The 21,348-nt window shown below is 37.9% G+C and overlaps 1 protein-coding gene across 1 annotated transcript in view; it reads right to left on the bottom strand.

Moving 5' to 3' along the window:
- sema4c (sema domain, immunoglobulin domain (Ig), transmembrane domain (TM) and short cytoplasmic domain, (semaphorin) 4C) overlaps nucleotides 1-19,081 on the bottom strand; it is a 38,986-nt gene extending 19,905 nt beyond the window's left edge. Inside the window, exons 1-2 of the mRNA XM_028797615.2 lie at nucleotides 18,764-19,081; nucleotides 3,283-3,440 (exon numbers count right to left, since the gene is read on the bottom strand). Of these exons, the coding sequence (XP_028653448.2) occupies nucleotides 3,283-3,394 (112 nt within the window). The 5' untranslated portion in view covers nucleotides 3,395-3,440; nucleotides 18,764-19,081. The remainder of the gene's footprint in view (nucleotides 1-3,282; nucleotides 3,441-18,763) is intronic.
- Between the last annotated feature and the right edge of the window lie 2,267 nt (nucleotides 19,082-21,348).

Genomic DNA, 21,348 nt, shown 5'->3' with positions numbered 1-21,348 from the left:
AAACCACTTATAAATCCAGTAGGATAACAGTGTTTTGCCCTGTGACATATTTCCCTAAGCTAATTATTATCAGCAACACAGTACTGTTGTAACAACCTCAGGTACAAATGTTTGTGAAGGCCTAAAGTAGCTACTGTATTTTCTGCAAAGTATGACATTAGTCAGCAAGCATAACGTGTGCTGTCAAATAAATAAATAAAATAAGGGTTATATTTTATATATATATATATATATATATATATATATATATATACACACACACACACATACATACACACACACACTTATTATATATTTACACACACACACACACACACACACACACACACACACACACACACAGTATTTATCAATAAAAAGGTCTGCAAGATGTCATCACAAGCTTTAGTGTTTAAGATGGTTTCTAGATGGTGGTGTGCTTAATGTAAACTTGAATTATGTACAATTCTATGTAAAAAGGATTTGAGCTACTTTTTTATTTCACATATGAAGGGACAGCAGTGAACAGCACTACTACCTCATTGATTCAGTGTCCCGAGTTCAAATCCTGCACTCAGAACTTTTTCACGTGTAATTTGCACATTCTCCCCATGTGTGCACTGGTTTTCCTCCCACATCCCCAAGTAGAAGAGGTGCCGGTTAGGTTAATAGGCAATTCCAAATTGGCCTTTGTGTTAGTGTGGGTGTGTAAATATGTGGGACCTGGAAAAATCTGGTGCACTGTCCAGGTCCCTGGCTTGCAACCAGTGCTTCTGGTATATGCCCAAACCCCCCTAAACTAGAGAAGATCTAAATAAGAATGGAAGTACACAGTTGGTGGGGGAAACAAAAACCGTAAGACTTGACAGAAATTGTTCTGGGAACAGTTCCCCCTTTGCACTTTCTAAATAGTCTCTTGGTTTTGAAGGAAACAGTTAATAAAATATGGGTAAAAGAGCGGGACATGGGCAATGAAGCTCAGATGAAAAAGAAAGAAACGGGAGTTAGATGCAAAGAAAAAAATTGTTCTGTATATTGGAGCAACAGGGTTTCTGCCAATCATTAAAGGGGGTTGAAGCTTTTGTTGGGGAGGGTTTGATTTACAGCTGTACCTAAAATGATGGGGCTTGGCTTGCGATTTATATGTTCAACTAGTACTTTTTCTGTAGATTTGCAGATGAAGCCTAATGCAAAATTATAAATAAAATGGCAGGTCAATTTAGTTATAGAAATTCCTCCATGCCTGTGCTTACTAAGGCAGACGCCACAGGCTTTTCTTCTTTTGTGTAAACCCTCTCATCCGCTGCTAAACACCCCCCACCACCATTTGTCAACTAAGCACTATACCCCCGCCTTCAAGCACATCTGTTTTTATGGCCTTCCAGAGCTCCCCCTCCTCCCATCCGCTCTAAAAACAACCTGGAAACAATTTCTCTGTTTTAATTACGCAGCAGCCTTAATTACATGCATTTCTAAAGCCTGAGCCAGAAGTGGGCACAATCAGAGCTACCAACCTCAGCAAAGCCTAACTAGCTATGACCTGTTGGATCTGAAATTGTGAAATGGATTGGAAACTCGGAAACCAAACAAATATGAGTTCTGGAAATGTTCACTGGGTTTTATTAAATGCAGAGTAAAGTGTTTCCTACCCTTTAAGCTGCAGATACAAACACGATTAAGACTTATCAAATAAGTGACAACTGTACATGTATATCCTTTCTGGATCAATATTTAAATCAGTATGTAGTTTAGCTCAAGTTTTGAGTGTGAATATTTATGTGAAGAATAATTCCAAGACAAAAAGTGCAACCCAATTATATCAGCTACATCATCACTCCATTTTCTTCCTAAAAATGGTTAAAATGCAGGAAGGCAGAGACCTGCAGACCTACTGATGTCTCAAACATTTCTCCACCATAATGGGTCAGAACAAAATTACTGGTTGAAGTTAATGCAGTGACAGGGAAGATGTCCGAAGCAACTACACAGAATAGTAAATGACAAAAACTTGACAATTAAAATAATTTGTAAAACATTACAGTCAAGCTGTATTCATGTAATTTCAGTATTATTAAAGACATTTGTGATTTATCTTGTTAGGCCCATTTAAAAAAAGAAAAATGGAGGCCATCTATTAATTATTCTTGTTGCTTTTTTTACCTTAAGAATACATATTAAAACTGGAATATAGATTTGTGAACAGACTATCCTTGTACATACTGCTATCATCTGGTCTGTTGTGATATTTAAAAATTCATTTCATCATTTAATACCAGATTGTGTTAACATTCAAACACGACTATACTTGGAGATGTCAACAGATGCAATCATAGCCATCATACTCAAGCTTCTTGTTGTCCGTGAACTCAAATATCATTAGTTGGAATACACAGGAGTTTCCAACTTGCATTAATAAGCCAGAAACAGACATGAACATGTTTTCCAAGTAACAAACATATTTACAATCACTCCAACATGATATGACATCACAAGAAATAGTAAATGTGCAGATTTGTATTTCTCCAAGGGTTCTAAGTGATTAGATATTAAATATACAAAATAATTTGTGCAAGTTTAAAAAAACTGTTGCAGCCACATATGAAAAAGCATGCATGTTAATAACGAAAAAAAAATGGATTAGTCTTTTTCAAAGTAATGCTGTCTGGGGAAAGAAGTTAAGTGTTAGAGCAGTTCAAAAGTCAACTTATTTGTAGAATTATCCTGAAATAATTTGGGAAATGAGATGTGACAAATCATGGTAACAATACACACAAAGTGATGATAGTAAGACACTTTTACTCTGCATTTATGTTATATTTTCAAACTAACAATTCAGTTCAAGGATAGGCTACCCCAATAACATTGTTTACAAAACAAGAACTATCACTGGACTAGATGCCAGTTCATCAGAGAGCCCACTTACATATAAAACCACATTTACACAGACCCAGCCTTTGGGAATGATAAGGGGAAACCCATTAAAACTTAGAGAATGTGTAAACTTTTCAAAGACAATTACCTGGTTCAGTATTCTAACCATTGACACAGGATTCATAAGGCAAAAAGCACTAACTACTATACCACCATGGTGCCCTTAATTTATAGAATTGGAAATTCCAAGTGTTGGGCATAGCAGGGAGCAGTGTTACCATTCCAAAAAAAAAAAAAAAAATCAGTCATAGGCTGTAAACACATCATATCAATACAATACTGAATTCTGTGAGAGTGAGGTCCTTCAGTTTTATGACTTAGTTTCAACTAACAACAGTGAACAATTCAAAGCTGGTAAGTACCCATACTCACTGTTGAATAGGATGGTTTTGCGGGGAACTGGATCCCAGTTCAGACACAACGATGTTTCACTGAAGATTCCACTAAGGACTGCCAACATCAGCAGCAAACAGGCAGTGCCCATTTCCCTTGTCTGTAGGGTGTTCAATCCTCACAAGTGATTTTTCCACCTGAAAAATAATATTATTGCTTATTTCAATGATGAGCTCTCTCTTAGTCCAGTGAGTGATAAGTCATGTGAAGGTTGAAGCAAAACAAGTAAAAGCAACAGACAGAGACAGTGAGGAGACAGCTACTCTGTCAGATTATAAACTTTATAGCAAGTAAAGGAGGTGAGTCACCAAAGCATCATTATCTGCCAGCATATAATGCATAAAGCCAGAAAGACCAGCAGCACCAGGCAGCTGATTCACTAAAAGAATACAGAAGCCTGGAGTATTCAGGCCCTTTGTTTAGTACTTTGTAGAAAGTCATTTGGCAGCAATTACACCTTTGATTCTTTCTGGGTAAGTCACTATAAGCTTTGCACACCAGGATTTGGGCATTTTATCTGATTCTTCTTGGCAAGGTCCCCTCAAGCTCAGTTAAATGATGGGAAGTGTCTGTAAACTGCTATCTGCAGATCTCTCCACACTTTCCTATGGGGCTAAAGTCTGAGCCTTGGCTGGGCCACTCCTGGACATTCAGAAACTTGCCCCAAAACCACACCAATGTTATCTTGGTTGTATTCTTCTGGTGATGATGAAATAGACTTCATATGAAAGGATACAAGATATACTTCATGATGAAAGATAAACCATGCCCCAGTCAGAGGTAGCATGTACTCTAGAGAAGGTTTTCTTTAAGGACCCCTTTCTACTTGGCTGCATTCACACGTCCCTTAATTCTGACCAGTTTTCCTACCCCTGCCGCTGAGATGCACCCCATAGCATGATGCTGCCATTACCATACTTTACTGTAGGAACAGTATTAGGCAGGTAATGAGCAGTGCCTGGTTTTCACCAGACATAATTCTTGGAGTTGTGCCCAAACAGTCAAATTTTTGTTGTATCAGGCCAGGGAATCATTTTCCTCATGATATCTCAGAGGCCTTTAAATGTCTACCACAGACGTCTGATTGATGGAGTGCTATTGAGATGGTTATTCTTCTGACAGGTTCTCCCATCTTAGCAGACGACTTCTAAATCTCTGTTAGATTGACCATTGGGTTCTTGGTCCCTGACCAAGGCCATTAATGCCCGGTTACCTCAGCATGGCTGGATGGCCAAGTCATGAAGAGTCCTGCTGGTTCCAAATTTCTTTCATTTAATAATTTCCAAAGCCACAGGGTTCACATGAATACTCAAACCCTTAGAAATAGTATTATACCCTTGCACCAATCTGCCTCACCACAAATTTATAATGGAGGTCTACAGAGAGACAGACTTCATGGCCTGGATTTTGTCCAGACACACATTATGGGAACCCTTTTTGGTTCTCAAAAGAACCACCCACATGAAGGTTCCAAAAAGAACTTTATTTTGATCTGTAACAGGTTCCATAAATAACAATAACTACATGAAGACATTAAGAACTTCTGTTTTGTCCACTTTTTAAAAAACCTTTTCAAAGCCCAAAGAACTAATTTTATATGCAAAGAACCCCTCACAGAATTAAACAGTTATTTGTCAAGCAATGGTGCCACGAGGAACCATACAACCCAGTCAAGTACCATTAAAGAAATAATGTTTTTAAGAGTTCAGGTGTGTGTGTCTTTCTAAACAATATCCAGTCAATTCTATTTGCCATAGGTGGACCACAATCAGTTGTAGATGCATCTCAAGAAGAATTAAAGCAAATGGGATGCACCTGACCACAATCTGTAGTGCCATAGCAGAGGATCTGAATATTTCTATAAAAGAGATTTTAGTTTTTTATTTTTAGTTAATTTGCAAACCTTTCTGAAAACATGTTTACACTTTGCCATTATGGATTACGGAGTGTAGATTGATGGTCAAAAAGGGCAAATTAATCAATTTAAATCTACAGCACAATAAAGTGTGCAGACATTGAAGAGTTTATGAATCCACTGTTAAAAAAAAAAAAAAAAGGAAAGAAAGAAAGCAATCTAAATAATCTGAAGAATGTCAGCTTCAGAAAATAAACATTTTTAATTTGGACTTCAATCCTGGAAGTAAATGACGGTCAACAGGCAGTAAGTTCATAAAAAAAATTGGGCCCACAAAGTAAATAAGCAGGCTTCTGAAAGATCTCAGATACTACTATGGTTTAAACAGAACATGCGAAAAAAAAATAGTCATTTATACACAAAGCTCACAAATGTCAAAGTACATGTAACATACAGCAACATAAATTAGCACTGATGTTCTGAAACAATTTTAACATGCAAGCTGTTTACCATGCATCAGTAACTATACCATCATTAAGTTTAAAGATTGCATCTACCACTGTGTAACTCCAAGAATATTAAAAGATATTCGTCTGCCACATCTGTTAGCTGAAATAGTTGATGTCCAACTTCACCCTACCAATTCACTAATAAGCACATAAAGAGTGGCAGTCAAATCCCTCTTCCGATATTTAAATTGGTAAACAAAATAGCAACTGTCTGCTAGGAAAATTTTTAGTGATATCCACAGGATGTCTGCATTATTCCTATAAAGTAATTTATAAAAATGCTATCTGCCACCTTATTGTGATGAATCACCATAAGAAACACTAACATTAGCACCACAAATTTCAAAAATGTTTAATATGGGTAAAACAGACAAAAATACAAGCACCGAGATGCTGTTTAATTCAGGAAAGGAAACAGTATGTAGAAAATGCTTTTCAACTTTATACAACACTTTGGTGCAAACATATTAATTTTACCACTGCAAAAAAAAGACTACCACGATCCAGTAATCAGGCACCATCACAAAACATGTGCATCTGAGAAATGGTTTAGGTGTACCACCATTTCATGCAATGATGCATTTGGTACACATTCACACTAAAAAGTCATGAGAAAAATACAGTACATCATTGTAAAGAGCAGCAGATAAGAAATATTAACAAGGGTTCAATTGATGACCATTTCCAATATGTACAGTTGTGCTCATTGAGTAAAATATCTTTTTTGTGCAAGGCCATTGCCACCACCCAGTACAAATAAATTGAGCAGTTAGTGAGGAAATGTGAAGACACAAATTTAAGTGGAAGTTGATGGGTTGTAAAAGTGACCAGTTCATGATGAATTAATACAGATTAAAATATTCCAAATTCCCAGAAACATGTTTGTGGTGAGGAATGTATATAGTTTAAAAGCAATTCACTCAGTATCAGCTGCTGCATGTCCCTTTATGCTGTCAGAAACAGTAACACAAACAGCAGGTTTGTCCAAGCTGCATCTGTATTCCAAAGAAACTAGAAATGGGGGAACAGAGTGGGTGACCTGGCTGCCTATTATCTGTCAAACTAATTGCTCCCACTTAAAGTAGTGTGGAAATGTGCCATGTTGGTAAAGAAGAAAAAAAAAATAACTCTACTCTTAAGCTCATTTGCCCTTAGCTGATGATCCAGATCACCACAGGAGTAATAAATATGGGAAAATAGAGAGGACTATGAAGCAGAAGGGTAAGTAAACCATTAAACCACAAAATCCATAATGCCACGACTGTTTAGGTCCTGATTCATCTACACAAAGATGTGTGGAGCAACTCATTAGTAAGTAACCCACTTAGTTTTAGGTTGAATTGGTTTATTTAAATGAAAGCAGAAAAATTGTTTAGCTCCAGAACACTTGTGGGAAAAAATGAAACTCAAGATACAATTATCTCATAGAAATTATCATAACATATTGTTTATGTAAAGGCCCCAATGCGAAAAACACAAGATGGCAAACAAACAATGGTGCCTGAGATTGAAGTATAATCAGAATGAAACATTTCATTGTATAATAAACGTGACATGAGAAATATGGGATAGATGAAAATTAAACTTAAATTATACTGTACCATAATACTCTTATTGTTACATAGTTTCTTTGAAAAATAAGACTCAAATCCAAAAAACTTATCAAACTAACAATGCTGCAATATCCTAAAGTTTTTTTGCTTTCCTTCAGCAATATAAACTATGATCTTTTGCATATGTGAGTGTAAAGACTACTTAAGTTCATTTTTTGTACAGTTTCTCAGATTATTTGGCATTTTTAGCTTTTGTTTGAGGGGCATCTTTTTATAATTGATTGTTTCCAATGTGGTTGCTAATTTTTTGCGTTTGTTTTGTATTTGGTTTAACAGTTACAACATTTTTGATTATCATCAATACAACTGTACAAGAATCAACTTGACGAAATGCTTTAACAATACCTTACCAAAGAAAGCTAGAAGGGCTGAACTGTTTCACATCCAGCTGAAAATTTTAACTTTTCTTTGCATACTATCTGGTCAATCTACACTAAATCTTGGCCCACATCTTTCATGTAGCAAGGAAAAGCTCAGATTATGGGCTACATATTTTATGTCATGTACACTTATTTCAGCAGGTTAACTGACAATCACTAAAAACAAATAATCTAATCTAAACAATACTTTATGCGATTGTGTTTCAGTACCAGGATATCATTTATACAACTAGAGGGCTTCGCCCCCTGCTCGCTTCACTTGCCAATCTTACGGCCTGCGCTACGCGCCAGCTACTTCGTTTCTCTGCCACTCACATATGTGGATTTCACTTTCACCAAACAACAAATCTTTTAATTTTTGCAGATAGGCCTCTTCATTGGGAAGAAACACTACTTGTCCCTGATGGCAACACGAATTAGATGATCTACAAATCTCCGACTTAAAAGTTTAAAGCCGAACAAAATCTACATACATCTGTCATATCACCTATGTCCATATATTCAATCTCTTTTCGCTGTTCAGTTATTTCACCGAGTAATAATTTCAGTTTGTTAGCGCTAATGCGATCTTTACTATCAGTTTTTTGAGACTTTTGAATTTTAGTCTCGTCCCAGGATTTCCTTTAATAATAGAGAGATTTGCTAAATAAAGACACATTCAGTATTTAAAGTTAGTACAGTTCTATTTTTAGCTAAAGGGACCTGAAATGGATACTTTTAAAAAGTGCATGATGGTACCATGGTTCACAATTCTGGAAAACTGAGTTTGAATTCTTTTCCTTTTACTATTTGTGAAGAACTTCCATGTTCTCCCTGTGCCTGTGTTTTTCTATATGTAATGTGGCTTTTCTCTTCAAGTTCTAAAATCTTTTGCATTAGACTATGGAACATTCCAAAGTGAAAAGTTAGTGTGGGTACATAATAATTTGCTGTTATGAACTAAAACTTCTTTATGGGTTGATTCCTGCTTTGAACCGGATTCCTTCTGGAAAAACGGGTAGAAGAAATTAACCTGACAAAACATTAAAAAAATTGGCAGAAAGAACATTGCTAAAGTAAAAAAAAACAAAAAAAAAAAAAAAAAAAAAAAAAACTCCATGCTGAATGCTAATAGTATGGGCTATTCTTTTAAATTCTTAATTGAAAATAACCCGCTTATTAACAGTGTTGTTAAGATGGTTTATTAAAAAAAAAAAGTTTTTTTCTTTTCTCTATAAATTTCGTAGAATAAGTAGATAAACCTACAGATGGATTTAAGCAATTACGTGCTGTACTGACTGAATAATCAGTTCTTAATTTGAGTCACACATACACAATGTGCATATACTATAAATACATACACGCACACATACTGTATATCCTTTTGTATAATATATTGACTTTCTGTATTTCCCAGGAGGGTATTCAACAACCTAAGACCCTCACCCCCTTTACTTCTGTGATGATGAATCACATACATGTCTTTCTTTTTTCCTCCCATCCCCACTTGCTGATTTTGGTTCAGTGCCATTTCAAGGATTTCACATGTTTATGATAAAGGCTGTTTAAGACATGTCTAGATGCAAGGTACAGCTACAATCAAAATATTCATCTACTTATTTCTGGTGTAATGGATGGCAGACAAGACACCTAAGGATGCCGCTCAACTGTGAGCTATCTGGTTGGGGACGAGGAAGACAAAGATGTGTATCAGGAAACTGCAAAGAAAGAATTCCGGTGAGACAGTCTTCTTCTCGTTTCAGTGGTATGAGTAAGTTCCAGGAATTATGTCTGAAACCCACTGATAAATTGAAAAAGACGGGAGAGACGGGTCAGGACAAAAACTCCTCACACTACAACCTCCCAGCATGCCTCTGGAAAACTAACTGAGCATGTGCAAGAAGAGCACAGGGATTTTGACTCACAGCCACAAAATGAAAAGGATTGAGGTTTTGTCTGACAGCCAGCAGATCAGTCCGAGTAATCATTAGCCTGTGCAAGTTAGAAGAACTACTTCAGCCAGTACAGACACTTCTGTCGATTCTAAACATTTGGAAACAATGTTAGAGGGGACTGACAGCACAGCAAGAACTCTTTCAAAGGCAGTCGACAGGTACTTACGTTGTCACAGAACAGGAATGCTTCCAACTGTTGACTTGGCTACACAGGTGAGTGATCTCTGTGTAGTGCATCATAAAGAAACACAGTGCGAAATGGTCCAGGACAAATATCAAAAGGTACCCAGTAGCGTTGGTTTCAACAGTTATGGCTACAGTTGTACCCTTGTCTGTATCTGTGCACAGACTACTGAGGTCAGACTGGACAAAGAAAACAGAACATTGAGTGAAGGGGTCCTGGGCACAGGTGAAGGGAACCAAATAGCCTCAGTTCCAACAAATAACCACAGTATAAATTACAGATTTACTGATATATGGCCTATCAGTCAGAAATATTTCTATTCAGAATGAGGGATTCGGGGACTGTGAGAAAACTAGAGTGTTGAATAAAAAGGACTGGCTTATTGTAACTGGTGCCCAAAGTATTCATTCTCCTACACAGTGTACAAATGTTAAAGAAAGGAAATAGAAAGGAGAATAAGGCTAAGAGAACTGGTTCTAACAGCCACCACAAGCTCCAGAGTCATGTACATGTTCCTGCTACTGACTACAAGAACCCTGACAGCAATGACATTGCAGGAGAAGCAAAATCTATCCAATCAAAGGATGTAGTCAGGATTTCCCTCTTGTTTTAGGACACATAGGTCGAAGTGCCTGAGAGGGGAGTTCAGATGCTTCACTTGTTATGAAATCAGACAAGGTTGGAGATATTGTCTTATGTGCTACAGCCCTGGATTAAGTATAGCCAGTGTCTGAGCAATTATACTAATAATGCCTCTTTTGCTTCAGACAGACAACAGGTATGTCCTCAACACTCTGGAACCTTTGGCAGGAGCGTACCCCTCGTGAGTCTGGCCGCCTCACCCCACAAGGCTTGGCTCAGGGAGAAGCATCCCAGCAGGATTAGTTAGAAAAACATTACCCTGCAGGGAGGCCACCACAGCAGGAGGAACTCAAGTTGTTTAGCTACATGCTCCTCGAACTGCTAGATGGCAGCAATCCAGGAATCAGGTAAACAAATGGACACGCACAGGGGTATGCTGGAAATTTTAGAGATGTACAGCAGCCCTGTTGATGTCCCTAGGTACCACTAGGGGGTGCTGCTAGGTGCTGTGCTCCATGGTTTTTGGGACTTCCGTTCGACCTGGAATTGCTTCTGTTTGCCTATGCCCTGGCACCAGAAGCATTTCTGGGTCTGAGATAAACGGAACCACTCTGCCACATTTGGGCGAGTCGGAGTCAGGAGGACAAAGCTCGTCTGAAGGTGTGGAGGAGAGGAAGAAAGATACAGAGTGTGGATTTGGTGTATATTAGAGAAGCCCTTTGTAAGAAGGTAATTGATAATAATTAATAACTTTTTTGAAACTGTTTGTGTGGGGGTGTCTTGAGGTTTGGGTTGCTGCAATGCCCCCTTACTGGTCAAATTGGATAAATAGGGAGAGAATTTACAGATGAAAACTTAAGTAAACCGAGTGCGATGTGATGTAATGGGTTCAGAAGTGGATATTTTCCATTGTTCTTAAACGGTGACCTGTAGTCTCTAAAATGAGGTACACCCTGCAATGGCATATGTTGAAGTTGGGAAAGTGGATTTGTAAACTCACTATTTGGCAGCTACCTGCAAAGTGATGTGTATCCTTGCAAATCACAGGCCAATATGCATTTGCCAGAGAAGATAGCTTCTTTGGAATTCTAGGATCTCTAATAAGTGATCTTTCAACTATCACATGTGAACATACTGTATAAACCTGCACTCCACTCTGACATCATCATCCAATTGACTACTAAAGAAACTACTACTGAGAATACTAAATTCACTAAGTATTCTAGGGTTTAAGTATTTATAGATGGATATTAATCAATTATTGCAATTTTTCTCCTTTTTATCCTAAAAATCCAATCAAATCAAAACAAACAAAATCAAAATTTTACATAATAGCAGCACATGCAATAAGGAAAAATCCAAACATCTGAAAAATCCAGACCTAGTTAAAAGGAGTTCAACTTCCAAACTGATTTCAAGAAATTTTACTTTTCTATGATCAAATCTTATAAACAGTTCGGAGATTGATTTGATGGCAATTCTCACAATGCTGTTAGGTTTTTGGTTAACAGCTAGATTAGTATCGGATTGCAAATATATGGTGATACATGAATGCCACTTAACTTATTCAGCATTTTTTTTGAACCAATCAAAGAAAACCTACACTTCAAGCAGACATATACATGGAAAGTGCTAATTTGTCCAGGTGGTCCCAAATCTTGAGTTGGTTAATCTTATAAAAGCAAGTTGAAGTTTTTATTTGAATATCACATTATTGTGGGCAAATTTTTTCCATCTCCCCTTTGCTCTCAGTTGCCAATGTAAGGCATATATGCAAGACAAATCTATCTTCATTTGAACACTGGCAATAAATGAAACTGTACTTAACAGTCTTAATGCTTGAAATCACAGATTTTAGGCTACTGTTAAAATGCAAGTCTGAATTCATCTTGCAACTGTCTCTAGGATTAAAAGAAATCAGAAAGGTAAATATAATAAACCAAGGTGCATAACATAACTATTGCAAATGCTTATTCATGGATGCAGGGTACAAATTTATTTATAGTATACAATACTTTCATAGTATGCTAATCTGCAAAATCTAAATGAATCAACAACTGACACAATTATTAAGCCAAATGAAGTGCACATATGGACATATACTATACAGATATTAAATGAGCATATGCTAAAATAGCAATATAAACAGTTTTCCTAACCAATATTTTCTTACTGTAACAGGGCATAATAAAATGAAAAATGTCTACAAATAAGCATGACATGAACTCCAATAAATTTGTCATGTGTGCGATTATATTTGATTTCAGTCTGCTTGCTGCAGTACAATGCAGCATTAAGCTCTAAGAAAATCTGAACAACACTGCATAGCAATAAATGTTAAATTTTTAATACAGCAATTTTCTCAACAAGAGCTGGGGTGGGGTGTTCTAATTAGCGATGCACCAAATTATTATTTATTTGTCTGAAGCGGAATTTTAGAACACACAGGGCCAAACACCAAACAAAAGCTTTTACTTATTTATTGCCTAGATTTTTGATTTACTTTAGGCCTGATACAACGGCACAGAAGTTTACTTTTGTTGTATACTTCTCAGTGAAACCCATTTCTAAAACTACTGTATCTGCAGACAAGCTTCAATCCAGTTGGCTAACAATTTTCAAGCAATTTAAAGTGTGGTAAAAATGTTATTTTCATTAATTAAAACAATTTTTTTCTATCAAGCTATTTATAACTTACAGGAAAACTAAAATCATATTGTTACTTTAAAAGCATTATATTAAAACACTGCATAAAAGATGGAACTAGTAATAAGCATGCCTTATAATACCTTGATATGATACTGCTTCGGTTAATAACTTTTACCAGCACCCCATGAACTGGTTAAGTGAGTTAGAAAATGGATGAATGGAAGTTTTTGTTTCTGCTATTAGTAGTGTTCATTTTGTGCTTTACAAATTGCAGTATTTGTTTGATGTTGGTGAATGTGGCTATTTTAGAATATCCAATGGAATTTTATATACAGTATATGGTATGCAATGTTGATTTCTGTTATAAACAACTTATTTTATGATTATTATAAAAAAAAATACCTGTTTTGTGTAGATAAACTAATTCTACTATTAGTAACCAATTCATTCATAAGGCCTGCAGAGATTTGAATGTGTCCAAAATACAACACCTGCACATAAGCAGTAACAATGTAAAAGTAATGATAATCGTTATGTACCTAACTTATTAATGAAAAATGGAGAATAGATACATTTACTGCATAATCTCACAAATTTTCTGAGTTCATGTTCTTCTCCTGTCCTAAAGGTCTGCCTTTTCACTTGATAGAATCCATTGCAATTAATCATAATAAACAGAGCACACAGGAAAGAAAAAAAGTCCCTCCTTACTGGAAGATTTCATCGTTTAGTAGTAACAGGTGCAATACAGACTTGCCAAGCTCCATCAACTTCAGCAAGCCAGGCCAGCTCAAAGCAATACTCTGATGTGGGTGTGCTCCCTGCCAACTTTCCACTCACTGAGATGTCCAAAGTTAAAAGTTATGCAATTCTTTGCAGTAGTAAAGGAACTAATGCCATGACAATCAGAGACAGCAAATGCTTCAAGATCCCCATCTAACAAATACAGAAACATTTAGAATATATTGACTGACAGCAAAACAGCATGCCAGTCAGAGTCTCCTTTCAACTCTCTGTCAGAAATTCAAAAAAAAATCAGCAAAAGTCAAATTAAAAGTCAATTAAAACTAGTTTTGAATATCAGTCTATTCAGGAAACTAGAGTACAGTTTTACAACCAAGATCACCAAATGATGTCCTCCTAAATCTTCCTCTGAGATAAAGGCCAGACTTCCCAGTAGCCTGCAGGCTCATAAAGATGTGTACACTTGACTTATGTGCAAGATCATCAATGATAAAGTGTATGAAATAAAACCCGCAACACTTAAAGAACAAGCAATCAAAGTGGTTTATGCAGCAATTCTATCAGGCACACTGACTTTTCTGAAGAAGTGGTCTACAGTGTATTGTAGAATCTAAACAGAAGATAAACTATCACAACCTGAAGTGATTATACTCCTTTTATAATTTAATAAATAATAATTTTTAATGTTCAATGCATTGGGATTATCACCTAACTTGTCGACTGTAAACAGTTCACCTAATCTATCTATCTATCTAATATCCTTTCAAACCAATTTCCTGTAACCATGTAATTCCAGTTAGCTGGAGCATGACCAAGCAGCAAAAGGGGCAGGATGGAAGTAAACCCAACTGTTAACCCAGTTCACCACAAAATTATATCAAAGTGTACAAATATTTTAAACATAGCAGATTTGCACCGTACATCAATATACAATTTTCACGATACTTTGAACTGGAAACCCAAGTACATCATGATTATCAGCAGTTTGCCCGCAATAGTGAATAGAACAATGGAATCATATTAAAACTGAAGAAAAAGAACTATCCTTCCCAATGTATTCATTGCAGAACCAGAAAAAGGCTTTTATTTCAGAGCACAAAAATGATCCAAAACCCCCATTCTTCTGCCTCTCTCTGCATTAGTAGTACATGCTATTTTAAAAACACAAAATTACTTGTTTCAATCAGTGTGATAGACAAAAGAAAAATGGAAGCAGCAGCTCCTAGAAAATTATGTGTTGCATTTACTAAAACCTTACAGAAAATTAGCTGAAAGGCAAAGGCTTACACATCTGCAGTGACTGCAGCAATGCCTGCTGTCGGTTGCTCCACAGGCAAACAATTACAGCTGCTTTCCTCTCGCTCTCCATAGGGCAGTTGACACGCCTAACAGGAAATCGAAGCCAGTTTATGCTCCTGTGTCCAACCAACTCCTGACACCCAACCCCCAACCTTCCCATCTACCCCCAGCCCTAGCCTTGTCCCTCACCCCGTATGCATATTTACAAAATATACGAAAGGCTAATTTATTTATAGAAACAAAGGTGTTTCAAGGCTTCAGAATCAATCAAAGGCTTCAAAGCAAAAGATTTGATGGAAAACTACAGCACAATGCAATGTAATCTACAAAGGAGACTCTCAAACTGGGAAACAGTAACTTGCTCTTAAATGGACAAGACAGCACTAAAAACACATTATCAAGCATCCATCCTTCCTCACAGTAGAACAACACATCAACACTGACATTTTAATCAGCACTTGAAAACAGAAGAACTGAATCTTATGACAATCAGCTCGGTGTACAATTACACATTGACTTAATGTGGCATCATGCTACATTTTAAGGGTAAAACCCATCTCATATACAGTTCCCCAGCTTCCCCACTTCTGCTCTGTGCTCTGCAAAGACCCTTTAGTTGTGCATCAAAAGGCTGTGGTTTTCAGTTCTAGGGAATACAGCCAAAAAATATGGGTCTCTGGATCATAGATATGTGGCACTAGCCCACCCTCCAAACCAATTTAATGAGGAGACACGCCCAAATGTGGTGGAAATTTTGCTTTTTATTACTCGTTTTCTTTATGTTTATTACTGTCTTCACCCTGGCAATAACTGCTTAAACTCTTCACACAAATGAAGCCTTTTTGCACTGCCTTAAATTATGAGAGGTCAGACCCATTTAAAATTATTTTCACATAAAATTATAAAGTAAAACACTTTACTCTCTGCCTTTCACAGAAAGGGAGGAACAAAATATTTAACACATACTACAGGATAACACTTGGTGATCATTGGAATAAAACAGACTCTGACATAGGAACATGCAGCCTGTACTACTTGCTAGGTGCTACTTTTACAATAAGAGATGACTGAAAATATAAAAGGGGCGGCACGGTGGCGCAGTGGTAGCACTGCTGCCTCGCAGTAAGGAGACCTGGGTTCACTTCCCAGGTCCTCCCTGTGTGAAGTTTGCATGTTCTCCCCGTGTCTGCGTGGGTTTCCTCCCACAGTCCAAATAATGCATTATATTATAATGCATCCCCCTGAAAATTGGGAGAATGTCAGATCTTCTCACATTAAAGGGTGGAGATACATACCTGACATTTTGACAATACTGGTTTCAGATTTCAATCCTGTCTGTAATCTGAGTGGAGTACTTGGATTTGCTAAATACTATAGAAAAGAGAAGCTACAGTTCCCTGTGCTACATTTTCACAGTGCTGTTCAGAGAAGTCAGCAGGCAGGAACAGCAAATATATAAAAACTAAAATATCAGAAACACAGTAAACAATCTCTGTTAAAAAAACGAATGATAAGAATGTAGATTTGGGGGTATTCATTAACATCTTACTTTCCACACTGGCACAGCTACCAGATTCCTAAAACTCCAAGAACAGAAGAGAAACACCAAGTATGGATATCATGCTAAAATAAGCCTCCAAAGAACAATAAAAAGGCAACAGGGACAGGGCTCCTCACCCTTTGTTTGTCTCTCAACTCCAAAAGAATAATTTAATAACCTCTTTTTAACACCTAATCGACCTCTGGCAATCTGGGACAAAAAGTACAATTAGTTTGGAATCACTGGAATCAACCATAGTATATTTCATAAAGGATGGCACATATTATGGCAAATCAATGAACAAAATGCTAGTCGTCCAAGATCTATATACCCTCTTATGTAAATTAATGTATTTATTTGTATTTTTTCAGCTAAGACCACATAACCTGAAAGTGAAACACTTCTGAATGGAGAAAAGGTAATTCACGCATTCACCTGCAGGGCTCTATTAGCCAATCCTAAACTATCTAAACCCCATAAGTGTTTAAAACATTCTTACTGCTCCACAGTCTGGTAATTCATAATATTGGCACACACCATTCACAGTTGTATGTTTCTGGGATCACACCAAAGAAATTGAGCCAGTGTGATTTCAATACTTCCAAAGTGCACCAGCAATTGCTTTACCAATAAAACAGATCCTTCAGAGGCTGAACAGATGCTCTGAATCCGGAGCTGCATTAGAGAAGGCTGCAGCTTCTAAAACTAACCAAACATACTTGCAACTGATATTGCTTACTTTCTTTCAAAAACGCCATTGTGCTTAAAAAGCCTGGAACTAGCTAAACTCAGGAATTAAAGTATAGCACATATCAATTACTTTATACAATGATATAGCCTCATATAAAATTCGACTTTGTGTTTATTTTTCCTGCATTTAAAACTTTACAGGGTGAACTCCGTCTTCAAACTATTTGTAAAGGTTCTGTTCTTGAAATCAAAAGATAGTTTAATTAACTCAGATATCGACAGTGCATTAATATGTTAAAAGTAGATCATTTGCAGTGAATTATGGGTACTGGCTCATTTACAAAAGAACCTAATTCAAAAGTATTGTTTTACAAAAAGATGCAGCCATCTAGGACCACATTTCCTCAGTTCAGGTTTAAACGATTAAGGCTGACCTAAAATACAGTTTTGAAGTGCTCTAACAACCGCCAGGATGGTAATTTGCAAATTCAAAACCATGATTAGCTGCAGTCACAAATCTGGAGTCAGTTGTACAACATTAGTCTTTCAGTCCATACTGAATATCCATCCACATTTCTAAATCCGGTTATTCAAACTAAAGAGCATCATGCGTTTTGGATCATATGCCATGGTTGACTCAAAAACCCTGAGGCAATTTAAAATTGCCTTCCAACCTAACCTGCACTCCTTTAGGATGCAGATGAAGCCGCGCGTTGCACGGTCTCAAATTAATCATTCTTTGGAATCATTTCCCTAAATGCAAGCGGTTTATCTACTGTCATGATCTGGATTCAGACTGATTGAAACAATAATCGGTAAACACTACACTTCGAGGAGCGAGATCGCCATCGCCTATGCTATTCCGCAACCTTGACGCCAATCAAAGAAGCTGTTCAACCAAAATGACAACTCACCTTTTTATTTGGATGTGAGGTTGCCTTCCGCTCACTTATTATTTTCTGTAATGTGGTAATGCCAACTATTCAAATGGACCAAGAACGGGAACGCTTCTGCATTCCTTCAGTCGGGGTTATATTTTGCAACGGGTTAAGAGTGTGTGTCGCTGTATTGCCAGCAATGGGAAGGTAGACTTATCTATCACTGCGCCAAGTAACATCATATAACCGCGGCTCAGGGAGCGCCCGGCGGGTTGCGTAAACACTACTGCTGCAATCGAGACGCGCTCAACTGGGAAGCGGGGAACGGTACGTAGAAAACTGGAAAAGCGTTCAACCGCTCGGGTGTCACAGGTGTCAGGCGAAGCGTAGAAACAGCGGGGGCTTCGGTCTCAACCCTGAAACCCTACACGCCTTCAAAAAAAAAAAAAAAGTCTACCGTCTCCAGCGCCCTGTGAAAACCCAGACCATGGTTTCCAATTCCAAACAAGTAAGAGAGCCGGCGTGGAAAAGCATCAAGGCTGAGTGTAAATTATAAATAGCTTCTGTCGCAACGTGAGTTTCCGCGGTGCAAAGTCCACGTACCTGCGTGCGTGATCAAGCTTCACCAAAAATTCTCGTTACTCCAGCAGCCCAGCTTCGAGGCGACTCAGGATCCCTAGGTGCGTGCTCCCAATGCCCGTATTTCCACGCCACGTCCAAAAACACTCGGCTTTTGTTTGGCCAGCTGCTCAGTCCTTTGCTTTTAGTTGGCTACTTCGTTATCTCCACAGGTTCACGGTTTTGTACTCCAAACACCAGTGCTTGTTATAAACAATGCCCCACAAGTAACTGAGAGGTCCCTAACGCTGTGCAGATCCAAACGCTCTTTAAAAATTTGTCAATAACCTCTGAAGCAGTACAGCAAGAGACTCCGCCCCAAGAGTTCACACACACACACACACACACTTACTCAGTGAATTGCAGTCATCTGGGCGCGCGCCCACATCCCCCTCCCTTCTTAAAGAGACAGGATCACTTCGACGCGCGCACCTAGGACCAAGTGCGTGCACCCGCGCCAACTTACACCCGCCCTCCAGGCTGCCCACTTTTTAAAAGCGACGCTTCGCGCCTTTGCACAATCGCAGTTACGGGTAGCGTTGGACACGGTCATTTTGTGTAAGTACAAAGACTAACGAACGCATCAGTGAAAGATCTACCTATGGAGGTTTAAATTACACAGTAAAAACACACACAACATAACACTAGCACTTTCGTTATTTCAGAAACGAATTTGCCTTTTTTCTGTAGTTGGTTGTTGTACCGTGTTAGCCATTATGAACGTAGTGAGAAGTCAAGCAAAATGGTACCTTTTATTGGCTAACTAAAAAGATTACAATATGCAAGCCTCCGAGGCAACTCAGGCCTTGTAAACTTTTTAGTAAGCCAAAAGGTGTAATTTTGGTTTACTTTCCGCCACAAATAATTTCATGAAAATGGCTGCGCCCATACCGTGCTCCGAAACGTCGCGTTATGTTCCAAAAGTAAAAGTGCTATTTTTTATTTCAAAAGCTAATTAGGTGATTCTTTAAATGATTCAAAACATTTTCCCAAAACGCCCTTGTCAGAATATTTTGCGATACTCTTTAAGAAGTGTGTCGCTTTTTATAGCATTGTGCTATTTTACAAACTGCATGTAACCCGCGGTATCCAATTCAGTGTTGTGCGGCAAGCCAGGGCCAGTCTTGGCAGCATTGGGCATAAGCAGATGCCAACCCAGTGCATATTCTTGAACACAGTCATACAAGGCCAGTTTAAAGGCACAAATTAACGTTAAGTTCCTTAGGGATGTTGGAGGATATAGTGCCATTTAAGAAAATGTTTTGATGTGCTACACAAAAGTGCATTACAGTAATCCCTCGCTATATCGCCCTTCGCGGCTTCACTCCATCGCGGATTTTATATGTAAGCATATTTAAATATATATCGCGGATTTTTCGCTGCTTCGCGGGTTTTTGAGGACAATGGGTCTTTTAATTTCTGGTACATGCTTCCTCAGTTGGTTTGCCCAGTTGATTTCATACAAGGGATGCTATTGGCAGATGGCTGAGAAGCTACCCAGCTTACTTTTCTCTGTCTCTTGCGCTGACTATCTGTGATCCTGACGTAGGGGGTGTGAGCAGGGGGGCTGTTTGCACACCTAGACGATACGGACGCTCGTCTAAAAATGCTGAAAGATTATCTTCACTTTGCTACCTTCTGTGTGCAGCTTTTAAGTATGCTGCACGGTGCTTCGTATACTTAAAAGCTCAAAGGGCACGTATTGATTTTTTAATCTGTCTCTCTCTATCTCTCTCTAACTCTCTCTCTCTCTGCTCCTGACGGAGGGGGTGTGAGCTGCCGCCTTCAACAGCTTTGTGCCGCGGTGCTTCGCATACTTAAAAGCAAACAGCCCTATTGATTTATTTGCTCCTTTGAAGAGGAAGATATGTTTGCATTCTTTTAATTGTGAGACTGAACTGTCATCTCTGTCTTGTTATGGAGCACAGTTTAAACTTTTGAAAAAGAGACAAATGTTTGTTTGCAGTGTTTGAATAACGTTCCTGTCTCTCTACAACCTCCTGTGTTTCTGCGCAAATCTGTGACCCAAGCATGACAATATAAAAATAACCATATAAACATATGGTTTCTACTTCGCGGATTTTCTTATTTCGCGGGTGGCTCTGGAACGCAACCCCCGCGATGGAGGAGGGATTACTGTATTTCATTAAATGTCTATGTTCATTTACTAATGCATTGTGTTTGAGTTATTTCACAAAGTGTTTCATTTATTTAAAAAAATTGCCTTCCATCTCAAAGTAGTTTGAGATTTTTTAAAAGGCATTACTTTTTAGATTTAACATTTTTTACACTGTCCTGAAAAAACGGGAGGTCCAAAAAAACTTAAAAGCAAACCTTATGAGAAGAACATAGTAGTTATAGTGGACTTATCACTATCTACATCCAGTGTACAGAAGTAATCAAGAAAGCTAACAGGATGTTAGGTTATATATCGAGAAGTGTGGAGTCCAAGTTGAGGGTGGTTATGCCAAAATCAATGTCACATTATGTGAAGTATGTCAGATTTGCCGACCAAAGACGCTGATCTTGTCGCCGGATCATCCCAATTAACGTGAGTGAAAATTGTCGAC

This window comes from Erpetoichthys calabaricus, chromosome 1, assembly GCF_900747795.2.
Source record: "Erpetoichthys calabaricus chromosome 1, fErpCal1.3, whole genome shotgun sequence".
Taxonomy (NCBI): Eukaryota; Metazoa; Chordata; class Cladistia; order Polypteriformes; family Polypteridae; genus Erpetoichthys; species Erpetoichthys calabaricus.
The sequence above is the reverse complement of the archived record's forward strand: the minus strand, read 5'-3'. Positions and strand labels throughout refer to the sequence as shown.